Genomic DNA, 15,037 nt, shown 5'->3' on the forward strand with positions numbered 1-15,037 from the left:
AAAAAAAAAAAAAAAAAAGTAGGATTCATTAAGTCACAACACTTATTTTCTTGCAAACTATTGAAGAGGTGGTTAAAAAAAAGAATTTAAATGTAACCCTAGAATCTCGAACCCCGAGTAAAAATACTGTGTATAAATTTGAACACTTTTCAAAATTAGCAAAAAAATTCAAGATAAGAAAACATTGACTATGGTGATGGACCGTCCGTCTTCCATAAGTTCGATTCACTATGAAAGATAGAAGAAAATGGAAGATGAATTTAAGATATTATGATTTCACATAATTGATTTTTGACGTTAAATATGGCTATTTGATTACATGCAATGAATAATAAAATAGCACTCAATTTGATGCTGAATGTTTGGCAACAAGAATTTGCATACAAAGAGAATGGTTATCATGGTTCTATAGGTGATCAATCTAGTAGTAGAGGAACCTGGAGAATATGATTTTTGGATTTATATGTTTGAAAATTTCAGCAAGGCATATATAAAATTGCCTGTTGTGCTTGACTTTCTTAAGAAAATGAAAAATTAGTGCAAATGTGGGATTGCATATCTGCTAGAAAGCATAAGTTTCTGAAAATCATTGTGGCTAACTGAATTCACTATATTTTTTTTCTTTTGAAAATGTGTGACAGATTATAAACTTTCTCAAGAAAGTCAAGTAGATATCAGTAACAAGAAAAAGAAGTCGCATGCAAAGAAAATAACCGGGCTCCAGGTAATTTTCTTATTTGCTTTCTTTATATTATAATTTACAGGATACATATTTTGATATTCATAATTCTTCTTTCTTATTTACTTTCATAATATGGTGACTTTATTGGTTCATTATAATAACATCCAGATATTAATTTTCTAAATGTGCAAAAACACTATATTTGCTTTTGGGTTGGTAGATGTCTAATTAACTTATTCAAACAGTATGCGCCGGATGATCCATCCCAAGTCATGGTGACATCTGTTGGTTCACAGATTCGAGTCTTCGATGGTGTTGATGTTATTCACAAATTCAGAGGTTTGATTCTACCATGATTATCTGTACAACATTTTGCAATTTTTTTTTTTTGGTATAGTCTACCTTTTATACTATAACTTTATGTGCTGTTCTTGTCCATTTAAAATAAGTCATTGAGCCTTTGATATATCATTCATATTATAAGAGCGTGTAGATGTTACAAGAAAGCAAGAATTGTAATGACTTTTAGTTGAATTTAGAAATATATTGATATATTTTGTGCAAACATAGAGGCAAGAAAAAAAGGTAATTAAAACAAAATATGTTAAGTATAATATCTTTTATAATGAAGATATAATATAATAAGAAATACTGTGAATTTCTACAATAACTATTCAACACGTGATGATATTGATATGATTGAATCCTTAAACGTTATAATTTTTATTGCTCAAACAGACTCAGATTAGAAATGTTCTATCTGATGCTTTTAAATAACCATTGTAGTTCTGATGTTTCTCTAGATTAACTCTCATCTGGAAGAAGCAAGTCAAGTTTGTAGGAATAATGCTTATGGTGTAAACCAAACAAATGAGAAAGGGAGAAGAAGGAGAACCAAATAATTTGGTTGAGATTTTTCAAAAGTAATGCAAAAAAGCTGCTCCGCCAATATAACATTGCCCATTTAACTGTCTTTTAACAAAACAGTAAAGTAACAAACAACTTAGCAGCCAAAGTAAACTACTGATTCTTCTTTAGTATTAACAATTATTTAAGCTGATATAAGGGAAATAACTATTGAAAATGGAGGACAAAGATAGTTCTATCCTTTGAACAGGGTGTAATTACCCAAGATTTTCGTCAACTTTAGAAGAACTCGATTTTTGTTTATTGATCAAAACGCCATCAGTAGGGTGCTACTCATAACTATAAAAAATATTGAATGTTGAGAGTTGCTTAAATTGGTGGCATTAATAAAGTATATGCATTATCATTGAACTTTTGCGCTATTGGAGAAGGGTCCAATTTGCATGGCTTAACTTGAAGTGCAGATTGGAAATTGCTCTCTACGAAGATAAATTGTAACCATATCGCCATCTTGTATGAGGCTTCTTGGACCTATGATAACAACTTATAAATTTAACGTCACAATCTGATGTGAGGCTTCTTGAAATCCAATGTAATCGGACAATATCTCTAATAAATATTCAGGCAATGTTAATGGCATCAAAAGTCTTTATGCAAGCAATAGAATGAGACATTTTTTAGAAATAATTAACAACCACCATAATTGAATTGAATCTTCTCTTGATCTTTTGGCTATCCAAGGACAGAATCAAGATTCAAATTCTCCTATATAGTCTGCATAATATGTAAAAACATGTACAAACTTGTGTTTTGCGATTATAAGTATGTTATGTGTGATATTTCTACATAATGGCGAACATTGTGGTGCAACTTCAGCCAAAAGAATTGAGCTTGTATCAGCGCCTAAACCTCTAACATGCATATCTTAAATTAATTGATCTTGGAGTGATGTATTTGAAAATATACAACTGATTTCCCTTAAACAAATATCCCAATCTCTTCTTGTAGTCGGAGATCAATGAATTGGAGCGGCAATGTCTCTATGGATCTGCAAAGTCATCATCAGAGGCATGCTGCTCCTTAATAGTTTCTATCCCAGTGATCATACTTTGGATAACAACCAGTAGACTTGTTCTTTGACTAAGAGCATGCTACTCTGTTACATTTTCCTGCCTTATGATTAAGCACGAAATTGAATTTTTGTAGGAACATAACAGATCTCACATTCATACGGATCAATTTTTTGTTAGGTTGCAAGAGTTGTAGTGATTTGTGATCACTATATAAATAGACACTTGGTGAATCAAGTAATGCTCATAGTGCTTGGGGGCTCTGACTATGGCTTATAGCTCATGTTCGTAAGTTGATCACTTATGTTTTGCAAAACTAAACTTCTCTTGAAAAATTTTACGTGTCTTACAATAGTGCTGCACCAATGTTTGCTACATATGTTTCAAACTCAACTTGGAACAGTTTGCATAGAGTCAGTTTGATATTCTCAAAGATGGTTTGTTGTTGGGATCCCTAAACAATGGTTTTTTGTTTCAAATAATCATTAATTGGGACTGTTAAGATTGCTAAATCCTTTTATGAATTCTTTTATAACATAAAATGGCGGCCTTTTGATGACTGGTTTGGAGACTAGATGTATTAAATTTGGCTTATGTTAAGAAAGAGGTAGATCTAAAAAGTCTTGGTTAGAAAATATTAGAAATGACCTTTTTGTTAGATTTAAATGAGAATTTAACTCTTAACAGGACACAATAGAGAAAAATGATTCATGTTGCCGACCCCATGTAGCAGGATGAAAGCTTGTTGTTATTGTTGTAATTCGCTAAGCCATGGAAACTTTGAATTTTTGTGATTGAGGTTTCGATCAGTCATGACCAAATTATCGAGATGTTGCTGGGGTCAGTTTAGATACTTAGAGAGCTAATAATAAAGTCCAAGAAGTGTACAATAGTGACCACAAACTCACACATTACCACATTAATGTATAAATTTTGTTATCTTAAAATTTTCAAACAACTTTGTAAGATGATGATAGGAAATACTTGAGTTCGCAAGCAACCCTAACCCAAATCGGAGATTAACAGCGATAATATTGCTGTCCAGAACAGAAAAACAGCAGAAATCTGCTGTTTACAGCAGAAAAACAGCACCAATCCAGGGAAATCGGAGAGAAAACTCAAAGAAAAGCTTGTATTCCACTAGACGATGAATAAAACAGCAAAGATACAATTTTTTCTTCAATCCGAGAGGAAGAACAACTATCCAATCTCTGGCAATGCCAAGAGCTCAAAGCAAAAAACCCTAGATCTCAAAAATACATTCAAATTCAAGATGAAACTTAATTCCCTCATTACTCCCTAATTAAAACTAAAGGAAAGATACAAATTCCCTAAACACCCTTCTAATTCAAATTTTCCCTCCAAACGAAGTGTTTAACGCATGCTTGGGCCCGCCCAAACTACCGCCCCCTCTGCTTGGTTCCGCCCGGTCTTGGCCCACCGGGTGTAGAACCGGACCGGTCCAGCAGGGACTGGTACAAGCATAACATTACTCCCCTCCCAAAGATTCACCTTGTCCTCAAGGTGAAAGTATGGGAATTGCTGCTTCACCATCTCATAGGGCTCCCAAGTGTCCTCGTAGTCGGGGAGATCCTTCCATTTGATCAACACCTCTTTGTTTCCCTTTTTATCCAATCTTACCCCTTCTAGCTCCACTGGTTTTATGACCACCTCCAAATCCTCTGTCAATGATGCTTGTAATTCAACACTAGTTGCATGCTCTCCAAGTGCTCTCATCAACTGTGACACATGAAACACCGGATGTATGGCAGCGGAGGAGGGTAACTTCAGACAATACGCCACTGCTTCAATCTTCCCCAAGATCTCATAGGGACCAAAGTACCTCGGGGCCAATTTCTTGTTTCTCCTGTTAGCCACTGATTTTTGCCTGTAGGGCCTTAGCTTCAAGTACTCCTTCTCCCCTACTTCATATTGTATGTCTCTCATGTGTGTATCTGCTCGCTTCTTCATGATTTGTTGCACTCTTCCTAGATGTTTATTCAACTCCTCCAACACGAGGTCTCTTTCCTCTAGGTATTGTTCAACTGAAGAGATAGGTGTACTTCCTCTCTCATAGTGTATTAGGTGTGGGGGGTCCCTCCCATACAACACTTTGAATGGGGTCATCTGAGAAGCAGAATGGTACAAGGTGTTGTACCAGTACTCCGCCCATGGTAACCATTGAGCCCACTTCCATGATGTTTCTGAAGCAAAACACCTCAAATATGTTTCCAAACTCCAGTTTATCACCTATGTGTGTCCATCTGTCTGAGGATGGTAGGCAGTACTTCTCTTGAGGACAATGCCCTGCATTCAGAATAATTCCCTCCAAAACTGACTAAGGAACAACACTTTGTCTCTATCATACATAATTGATTCAGGCATCCCATGTAATATAACAACTTCCCTGATAAAAGCTGCTGCCACTGATACCGCGGTGTACGGATGTCGTAGGAGGATGAAATGTGCATACTTACTGAGTCGGTCCACCACTACCAAGATGACTGTGAATCCCTCTGAGCGGGGTAGGCCATCGATGAAATCCATGGACACTTCCTCCCATACTCTGTTTGGAAGTGCCAGTGGTTGGAGTAACCCCCTGGTGCCATTGTCATGTATTTATTTCTCTGACACACCTCACACCTTGCCACCATCTCCTCCACATCCTTATGCATCACCTTCCAGTAGAGTTCAGTTGCTAATATCCTGTATGTCTTCTGCACTCCTGAATGGCCTCCAACTGCGCTGCCATGGAACTCCTGCAACAAGTGGGGAATATTTATGGAAGTTCGTGGCATCACAAACCTCCCGTGATACAATAGTCTCTCCCCCTCAATGCAGTAACCCGGATGGCTACTCTTGTCCTTCCTCAGATCCTCCCTGATCTTTCCCAATTATTCATCTAACCTGCTCTCTTCCTTGATGGCCCCCTAGTCGACCATCAATGGTACAGACAAAGCTAACTCCTGAAGCTCCCCCAAATATCTGGATAGGGCGTCCACTGCTTTATTTTTCAAACTAGGCTTGTACTGGATCACGAAATCGTATCCCAAAAGTTTGGATAGCCACCGGTGATGCTCCTCGATCACCATCCTTTACTCCAAAAGATACTTTAAACTCCTCTGATCAGTCCGGACAATGAAGTGTTGACCCAAAAGATAGGGGCGCCACTTCTAAATGACCAAGATAATCACCATCAACTCCTCGTACACTGACTTCAGTCTTGCCCTAGTTGATAGCACATGATTGAAGTATGCTACAGGCCTGTGGTTTTGCATCAACACTGCTCCCAACCCATATCCTGACACATCGGTCTCTACAACAAAGGCTTGGCTGAAATCTGGAAGGGCTAGAACAAGAACAGTGGTCATGGCTTTCTTCAACCTCTCGAAGGCCTGGGTCGTTGCATCTCCCCAAGAGAAGTTATCTTTCTTCAGCTGCTTAGTCAAGGGCCATGCAATGGTGCCATACCCCTTCACAAACTTCATGTAATAGCCAGTTAATCCTAGGAAGCCCCTCAACTCTCTGATGTTCCTAGGTAGTGGCCATTTCTGCCTTGCTTCAATTTTGGTTTGGTCCGCTGCCACTCCTTGGGATACCACATGTCCTAAATATTCCACACTGGATTGAGCAAAACTGCATTTCTTCAGGTTGGCTCTCAGTTGATTCTCCTGCAGTACTTCTAAGATCATCCTCAATTGTTCTAAGTGCTCCTCCCTAGTCTTGTTGTATACCAGAATGTCATCAAAGAAAACTAGGACAAACTTCCTAAGGTACGGCTTGAACACCCTATTCATCAAGGACTGAAACGTAGCAGGAGCGTTAGTCAATCCAAAGGGCATTACCAAAAATTCATAATGCCCTTCATGTGTCCTGAACGCTGTCTTTGGAACATTTGCCTCCCTCATTCTGATCTGGTGATATCCAGATTTTAAGTCCAGCTTATAAAACACACCACTGCTCCATGTAGCTCGTCTAACAGCTCATCAATCACCGGAATTGGGAACTTGTCTGTTATAGTGCTTTTATTCAAAGATTTGTAATCCACACAAAATCTCCAACTCACATCCTTCTTTTTGACCAGGAGAACTAGACTAGAAAAAGGGTTGTTGCTGAGTCTGATGATCCCTGCCTTCAGCATTTCCCGGATCAACTTCTCAATCTCATCTTTCTGAATTTGTGGGTAATGGTAAGGGTGGATGCTGATCGGTGTCTCCCCTTTTTTCAACGTAATGGCATGCTCCAACTCCCTCTGTGGAAGTAATCCTTGGGGAGGTTGAAAGACCTCACTGAACTGGTGTATGAGCGGCTGAACTGTAGTGGGAACATTGCCTTCTTCCTCTAATCTGATCCCTTCCAGGCGGTGCAACTCCACTAAGTAGCCTCCTCCCTCTTTAATGGTTCTGATTAGGGATTTGAGAGAAACCCCTGCCTTGGTCAGCCTGTCATCACCCTGAATCATCCTCCTCCTTCCTCCCACTACCAACTCCATCCCTACTGTCCCCCAATTGATTTTGGTCTCCCCCAATGTCTGTAGCCACTTCATCCCCAGGATGACGTCAGTGCTCCCCAATTCCAAGGGAAGGAAGTCCTCCCTCACCTGGATCTCCTGAATCTTCAGCACCACCCTTCTACAAATTCCTCTACCCATTTCCATCTTTCCGGTGCCCATCATCACCCCATAACCTCTTGTGTCCACCAACTCCATCCCCAACAGCTCAACGATCTGGTTAGAAATGAAATTGTGGGTTGCCCCACTAGCAATCAACACCACCACCTCACGGTTAACTATCTCTTATTTCACTTTCATAGTGTGACTCGGAGTGAATCCGACTACAGAGTTACAGAGTTCAGAGAGACTTTTGCCATATACAGGTGCAGCTTCTCCTCCTCCTCAGATCTGCTCCCACCTCCCTCCTCGTCTTCATCGTCTTCACAAACAAGGAGAACCTGAAGAATTCGGTCCTTGCACCTATGCCCCGGCATGTACTTTTCATCACATCTGAAGCACAACCCCTTTGCCCTTTTGCCCTGCATCTCCTTCTCTGTCAGCTTTTTGAATTGTCCGCCATTTCCCCCATCCGTTTTCTCCTTTGGCGCTTCCTTCAGACTCCTTGGTGCTGTCCCTTTTGATGGTAAGAAGGTGGTAGTCATCTTGTATGATCCCGCTGAATAGTTTCCTCGAGCTCCTCTTTCTGATTTCTTCTGATCTTCCACCAACTGTGACAGCTCCATAGCCTTCCCTAGGTTCCTCGGCTCCAGCACCCTGACTGTTGTTCGTATCTCAGGTTTCAGCCCTTTTATGAAGTTCCCTTCTAGAGCTGACTCTGAAATGTGATCCAATCTGCTAGCCAAGTACTCAAACATGTCCCGATAATCTGTCACAGCCCCCTCCTGAGTCAAGGAAAAGAATTGCTCATAGAAAGTCTCCTCCCCCATCGGCTCGGAAACGCTCTAATAAGCAATCTTTGAATTCTCTCCAGCTCCGGATGTGCTCCCTCTTGTCACGTTACTGATACCATGCCAAGGCTTTTCCTTCAAGACACAAACCCGCTGTTGTCAACTTCTCATCCTCTGTGAACCCGTTGACAGCAAAGTATTGCTCCACCTTGTAGATCCATCCATGGCCGCCTTCACCCTCAAAGACGGGCATCTTCAGCTTCCTCACCCGTGGGTCTACCCCATGTCCCCTGAATCCTCCATAACCTCCTATTTCTCGAAGATCCATCCATGGCCGCCTTCACCCTTAATTTTTTTGAGGAATGGCTCCCTTCCATCTGCCGATTTGTACAGATCCATTCTGGTTGTAGCTCCAGATAGGCTTCATAATTGATCTCTAACTCCTCGATTTGTTTGGATGCAATCTCAAGATCTGGTGTTGTATATATGGGGGTGATTTCTTTGTGGAAGGTTACCATATTTCCTTATATTCGTACCCCTCCTTGTAAACTTCGTAAAAAGTTGCATCACAAGAGCATTTGAATTCCATCTCGAGTATTCATATCAAAATAATAAATAAGGGGAATTCGGAATTTATTATCACCTATAATCATGGTGCCATTTTTGACTTTTATTTGTGATTGGGATATTGAGTTTACTCCATTGAACGATACCTGATAGCTGAGTTCTTCGCGCGCTGCCTCAGGTACATCCTTTGTGTTGACACAGCAGGATGTTGCACCGGTATCAACTATTGCTCGGAGGCTGAATGCTGGTACGTCTGGTATTTCAAAGAAAATGACAATATTGAAGAGGCGATTTAAAACCTTCCTGGTAGGCATTTCTACACTTTCTTTGATGTATTCAATCATGATGCGAGTTTCTTGTGCTTCTTCTTCTTCGTCGCTGCCTTCGGTAGTTTGTTTGCCTTTGTCGTGTAGCAGCAATTCTCTTCTTTCAGCTTCAAGGTGTGTCTCCATCATATTCTTGATCTGTTCTTTTAGCCTCTTATTTTCTTCAACAAGATGATCTGAATATTTGATTAGCTCTTGGATTAGGCTCTCCTTGCTCTGATATGGTTGAAGAATGAGCTCCTTTTGGATAGTTATTGACAGGTAAAATGTTGCACATAGAGGGCAAGCGGTGATTTTACAATTGTTACAGTGTATACGCATTTGGATATTTGTGATGATTGAGCAGTAAGTGCACCTTGAGTATGGCCCTGAGATGGGTCTATTATGCTCCCATTGATGCTTGTATTATTCTTGTTATGTTGTGAGTGTAACTTTGTATCGCCAACCAAGATCTTCATTTAGCATCATTACCACTTCATCAGGAATGTCTTCTAACGCATGTCGTATGTGCATTAGGCTGTTTATTCCTTCTCCCTTTGAGATGCTACAGATAGCATCTGATGGGTCTTCGTCGAGATCGACCGATAGAACGTCGTAATCATCTGACAGTTCTAGGTTGTTGATTACAGCAGCTCGTGCCATATTTCCCCTTTTGCTCTTGCATTCTCGAGCAAAATAGCCTTCTTCCCCACATATATAGCATCGGCATTTTGTACTTCTTGGTTTATTTTTGTTTTTAATGACACGAACATGGGTGTCGTGTGGCTTACCTTTGTAATTCCTAGATTTTCTTAGCCCAAACCTCTTTTGGTTATTGTAATACCCAGGGATAGGTATTTTTCAGCATATAGAGGTCTTTAATTCCCCGTTGAATGGCAGCCTTTTTGCAAAGGTCTGCTAAATACTGATAGGTGAATTTGATTCGAGGGAGTACCCCTATAGTGTTTCCAGGATGCCTCTGTTTAAATGCCTTTTCTACTTCCTCTCCGAGGATGGGGGGCATCTTTTTGAAGAATTTTTCTGATAGTTCCGAGCTAATATACATACGTCCTGATTTGACTGCTAGAACCTTGTAATCGTTCATGTACTCGAACATATTTTTAATCTGGTCACATGATAATCTTTCAAGGTCGAGGTAGGCTCTATTCTGCTCTTCAGTCGAGCCTTGATAAGGATCTTCAAGTGTAATAATTATTCTTATCTGGGATAGTACATTCTGAGGGTCATCAGCGATGTTGACTAATGCCTCGTACTCAGTTTCATAGGCCATGCGCCATTGGATCCAGATTTTCTTTTCAACTTCTCCAAGCAGGTTTTCAATAAATAGTACTTTCGCCTTATTATCGGCGAACTGCTTGTCATTAAGGAGATTCAGGGCAATAGATTCCCATCTTGAAATAACATCATCATATAAGGAGAAATCATCTGGGAGAATGAGTCGAACTCCTTGGTTATTATGGGCGGAAGGCAAGTTCCACATATTTTGGTGAAATGATTTTCGGAAGTGAGAGGTTTTGGGTTTATAATACTGAAAGGGATATGGTAGTGAAGGGTCATTTTGTGTGGAGGTATTGGTAGCTGGCGGGTAATTTACTGGTCCCATGACGGGTTCATTGGATGGCAGATAATTGGAAGATACAGAGGCGTAGAGGTTTTCTGCTTTGGAAGCCATCTTTCTTAGTTTGGGGTAATCCAGGTCAGCTAATTGCTCGTTAATAGTATAACAAGCCTTGGATGGTTCTGATGGAGTTGATGGTGGTTCTTTTGGAGGAGGTAGTTCCTTATCATCCCAACCGGTTGGTTTGATGCTGTTTATGGGAATTAAGGAGGATTTAGGTCGTGTATAATGAACCAGATAAGTGAATTTACCATGATCTTCTCCCAAGGGCCCGACAGTAGGATCTCATGCAAGGTAGCGTTCCCTTATGGGTTGGAGTGGCTTTGTAAGTGGTTCGGGGTCAGGTAGTGGCTGTTGGATGGTGGCAAGTGATTCAGGTTCTGGTTGGATGGTGGCAAGTGGTTCAGGTTCTGGTTCAGGTTGGATGGTGGCAAGTGGTTCAGGTTCTGGTTCTGGTTCTGGTTGGATGGTGGCATCCTTGATTGATGCAAGTTGAGGTTATACATGAATTTGACAGCTTGTGAAAGTGATCAAATCAAATTCATCTCTAATTTGTCTTGTATTGATTCTCTCTATCTCCTTATATATCTCATAACTAATTGTTGATCTACTTCATTTAAATTATTCATAGTATTGAGGCAATAGAACTCTTTGATATAGGCACTTATCATTCAATATCCTTGAATGCATCTTTGGTATGCAAATAGAGCATTTGCTCATAGTCTGAAGGAAGAAAATGTTTCATTCTCATTGAGTGGAAGTTTCTTCATGCAATGAATTCTTGTCATGAATGATTTCGTTGGCGAGGTGTTTGCTGGAATTGGCCGTGGATCTGATACAAATATGTTATAAACCAAACAAACGAGAAGAAAGAAGAAGAGCTGAATAATTCGGTCGAGTTTTTTCACAAGTATTGCAAATAGCTGTTCCACCAACTGTATTTGAGAAACTGGATGATAGATAACCGTCAAATCATTGTGTATAACATTGCAGAAACTAAAAGCTTTATTATTACTTTCAATGCCTCTATACTACTCACCAAACAAGAAATTCTAAAGATGTTTTGTAGTTTGAAGAAACATTCGAAACTATTTATACAAAATCTCTGATGAAGTTATCACCTACAGGTTTTCGGAATACAAGCAGTCAGATATCAGCATCCTTCTCTTCAGACGGAAAATACATCATCTGTGCGAGCGAGGACTCCAATGTGTACATATGGAAGCGTGGCACAGCACATAGGGCCGGTGGTGGAGGGAAAAGTAAGGGTTGGGTTACCACTCGATCCCACGAGTACTTCTACTGCAAGGATGTCTCAGTTGCAATCCCATGGCCGAACAATGGAAGCAACCATGAGAAGCCAACTTTGCCATTGCCATCCTCAGGAAACTTGGGGCCATCAAACAGATCACAGAAATCAAGCCACAGCCTACATGACTCCTTCCCAAAGAAGGGCTTGCTGGAACAAATACTCCCTACAAGCCCCGACAAAGTGCAACCATCAGCATCTGGCCTGAGCAACTCATCTTCTTTGCGCTCACTACGGTCTTCCATTAATTCTTCGTCGTCATTTGCATCTTGGGGATGGGTTGGTGGAAGCAGGAAGGTGGTTACAAACAGTTTGGAGAGTTCAAATGCTTGGGGTTTAGTTGTTGTTACTGCAGACCTGGGAGGTAATATCAGGATATACCAAAACTTTGGCTTGCCTGTGAGGCTTAGCAGGCAGAACAACTTGTTCTAGGAGGATGATAAGATTGTGCTATTTTTTTCATTATTTAAGAGGTGAAAGCCTGAAGATTATATGCACTGTAAATCCTGCTATCCATACCTTTGGGTCTCTGTCATCTTCTCTTGTTGCTCAGTATGCTTCATGGTTCTGTAAATTCTTCATTTCATGTGGATCAGAGAGTTTAGTGGAGCAATCCTTTGACATCATCTCTGATGTTAACAAGGTGTCATATGGAAATTGTATTATAACGTTTATTTTTTGGATTTAAAGAACATAAACAGCTCTGACAAACAAGCGAAGAAGCAAGCTTCCTTCAAAGAGTGTGACAGAGCAGATCTATTTGACTTGTTGCAAGGATTGTGAATAGATTTTCTTAAGTTAAAAATTGATTATGTTGCAATTATAGCAAAATATCTTGTTTTTGTCAGTAGATATTCTGCACTTTTGATCTACTTTGTATGAGAAACATCTGATCCATTTTTTTCATTGTTGGCTGTTATAACTTGAAACAACTCGAGCAAATCTGAAATGGCTAAATTGGAAATGAGGGAAACCTCATACATGTCCAATTAAAATAAATAAAATAATGATTGACACGTGTCCAAAATATGTGCCTTGCATACTACATTTTAACTTAAAAATTATATTACCTAAATAATTTAAGTTAAACCATCTCTTCACTGTATGTTGAAATATGTTAAATGACTTTTTTTTTGTATGTTACTTTAATATTTACTTAACACTTTTTATTTTTTATTTTTCTTATTATTGCAAGGTAGAAAATATATGAAACTAAAGTGAGAGTTTTCTGTCTTATCTTTGTGTGAAGTTCTTGCACTATAGTTTTTTTTATTTTTATTTATTTTTTATTTTTTTTTTTGTGGTGAACTTGAAGAGGGAAGGCTGGCCTAAATTAGATGATCCACTATATAAATAAGTTAAAAGAGTTATTATTTCTTCTTAATTAGAAAATACAAGATTTTAAAGTATGAATATGAGCTCGACTTTCTTTGAAAGTGGAGTGTACTAGAGATATGGTAGAAGGATGATGATGTCGATTGGATGATGATAACTAAAAAATACATTCATAAATAATGACCTAAATTAAACCTAGTAAGACTATTTTTTTTTTAATTTGTATTTCCTGATTTTCTGTGAGTCTTAGAAATTATTTTCATTGTTTATGTTAGTCATAAATAATTTTTGTGTTTAACTAAAAAGAAATTCAGGGAATTTAACAAGTAGAAATCAGTTCTAAGGGCGCTGCAGTGTTGTATGATGGTGCTACGATGTTGTGCTCTCTATTGGAGGTGAATATTGTAATAAACTCAAAAGTTTAAAAATAAACTTATTTGAAAATATGAGAAATGTATGTAGCTTTGCGAAGTTGGTCTAGAAAGCTCAACAACGCTAGTTATGGAGGAGCAACAACACTAGAAAATGCTGCTATGACATGGATGCTCTCTGTTCTATTGTAATTATGAAGGCAACTTGTCACAACCCAACTCGACTATGACAGGTTCTATCGTGTTGAGTTGTGACAAACAAATCTCAAGATCTTGTTTTGGAATTATTTTTAATTTTATGTCAATATTGATTGAAATGAACTACATATTACAGAGCTACTAAAAATTCAAATACTAAAAATAAACTTATCCACCAGTTTTTTTTATTTCATCAAAATAAATATCTACATTATAGTACATGGTTAAAGATAAGAGCCATAGAACTAAAAATTTAACTAGCTATGATTGTACAAAAATCAAAATAGCAAATTATCTATAACCTCATATCTGATCCTAAAATGCAAGTCCACAATATCCTTTCCCTTCCCAGATCCTAAAAAATTAGAAGCAAAATCACAGTGAGCTATAACAATTCAACAGGCCATATAAACCAATCTAAATTTCTAAATATTCCTTTATCAAATATTTTACTGAATCTTTAAAGTAGTTAAATAAAGTTTAAATAAATCACTATACTAAGAAATGTAATAAATGCATAACAATTTTTTCTTGATTTAAATAATAATGCTAAATAAATAAATAAATTGAAACTCACATCACATAGCAGTTCATATCACATTTCTCAAACATAGACAGAACTTCATAGGATTCTGGCTCCTTATGACTCCATTTTTGTTTGTGCCTATAACACAATAATATATCACATATCCCTATCTCAAATAGAATCTTAAAGGATTCTAGCACCTTATTGCTCCTAGCAATCCTTTGATATAGACAAAATCTCAACAAATTCTGGCCCATTATAACTCCTATCATATATAATTTAATCACATATTCATATATATCATCACATTATAGTAATTAAAGAATAATTGAGCTTGTATCAAAATTGCACAGCATTGTATAACGGTCGTAAATAGAAATTCCAACATGGTTTAATATTTTTATTGTACTACACTAATTTTTAACATCCAAATAATTTTTTATTCAAAAAAAACCCCACAAATTTTAACCCCCTTTTATAAAATTTTTATAAAATATTCAAAATATACGTAATCGTAATCTCTATAATATATAAAATGTTACACTGTGAAAGTTTTACCTGTGCAAAGCTATCCGTATTTTTCGCTAATGGATACAAAATTTTAATAAAAAAACTGATAAAAATTATGCATTTTTGAAAATTGAGATGAGCATAATGTGACTTATGTCAAGCCGAATAAGTTTCTCAGCTGGGCGATGGACGAAAATGGTTCTAAGACCTCCAAAATGAAAATTTTCCCTCTCTCTCCACTCCTTTTTCTTTATTTCA

General features: G+C 38.2%; 1 protein-coding gene across 3 annotated transcripts in view; it reads left to right on the forward strand.

Annotated features, from left to right (window-relative positions):
• LOC110111716 (WD repeat-containing protein 44) overlaps window positions 1–12,745 on the forward strand; it is a 21,192-nt gene extending 8,447 nt beyond the window's left edge. The window contains exons 5-8 of one of the 3 annotated variants that reach the window (XR_003701319.1): window positions 642–724; window positions 928–1,021; window positions 2,800–2,903; window positions 11,658–11,784. Coding sequence is in view for 2 of the 3 variants with exons in the window: in XM_020843712.2 (XP_020699371.2) it covers window positions 642–724; window positions 928–1,021; window positions 11,658–12,271 (791 nt within the window). In the remaining variant the exon portion in view is untranslated. Of the gene's footprint in view, window positions 1–641; window positions 725–927; window positions 1,022–2,799; window positions 2,904–8,764; window positions 8,893–11,657 lie in introns of all 3 variants that reach the window. The other 2 variants (XM_020843717.2, XM_020843712.2) reach the window with 2 other exon arrangements.
• The last annotated feature ends 2,292 nt before the right edge of the window (window positions 12,746–15,037 follow it).

Source organism: Dendrobium catenatum, unplaced genomic scaffold (genome assembly GCF_001605985.2).
Source record: "Dendrobium catenatum unplaced genomic scaffold, ASM160598v2 fragScaff_scaffold_737, whole genome shotgun sequence".
Classification (NCBI taxonomy): Eukaryota; Viridiplantae; Streptophyta; class Magnoliopsida; order Asparagales; family Orchidaceae; genus Dendrobium; species Dendrobium catenatum.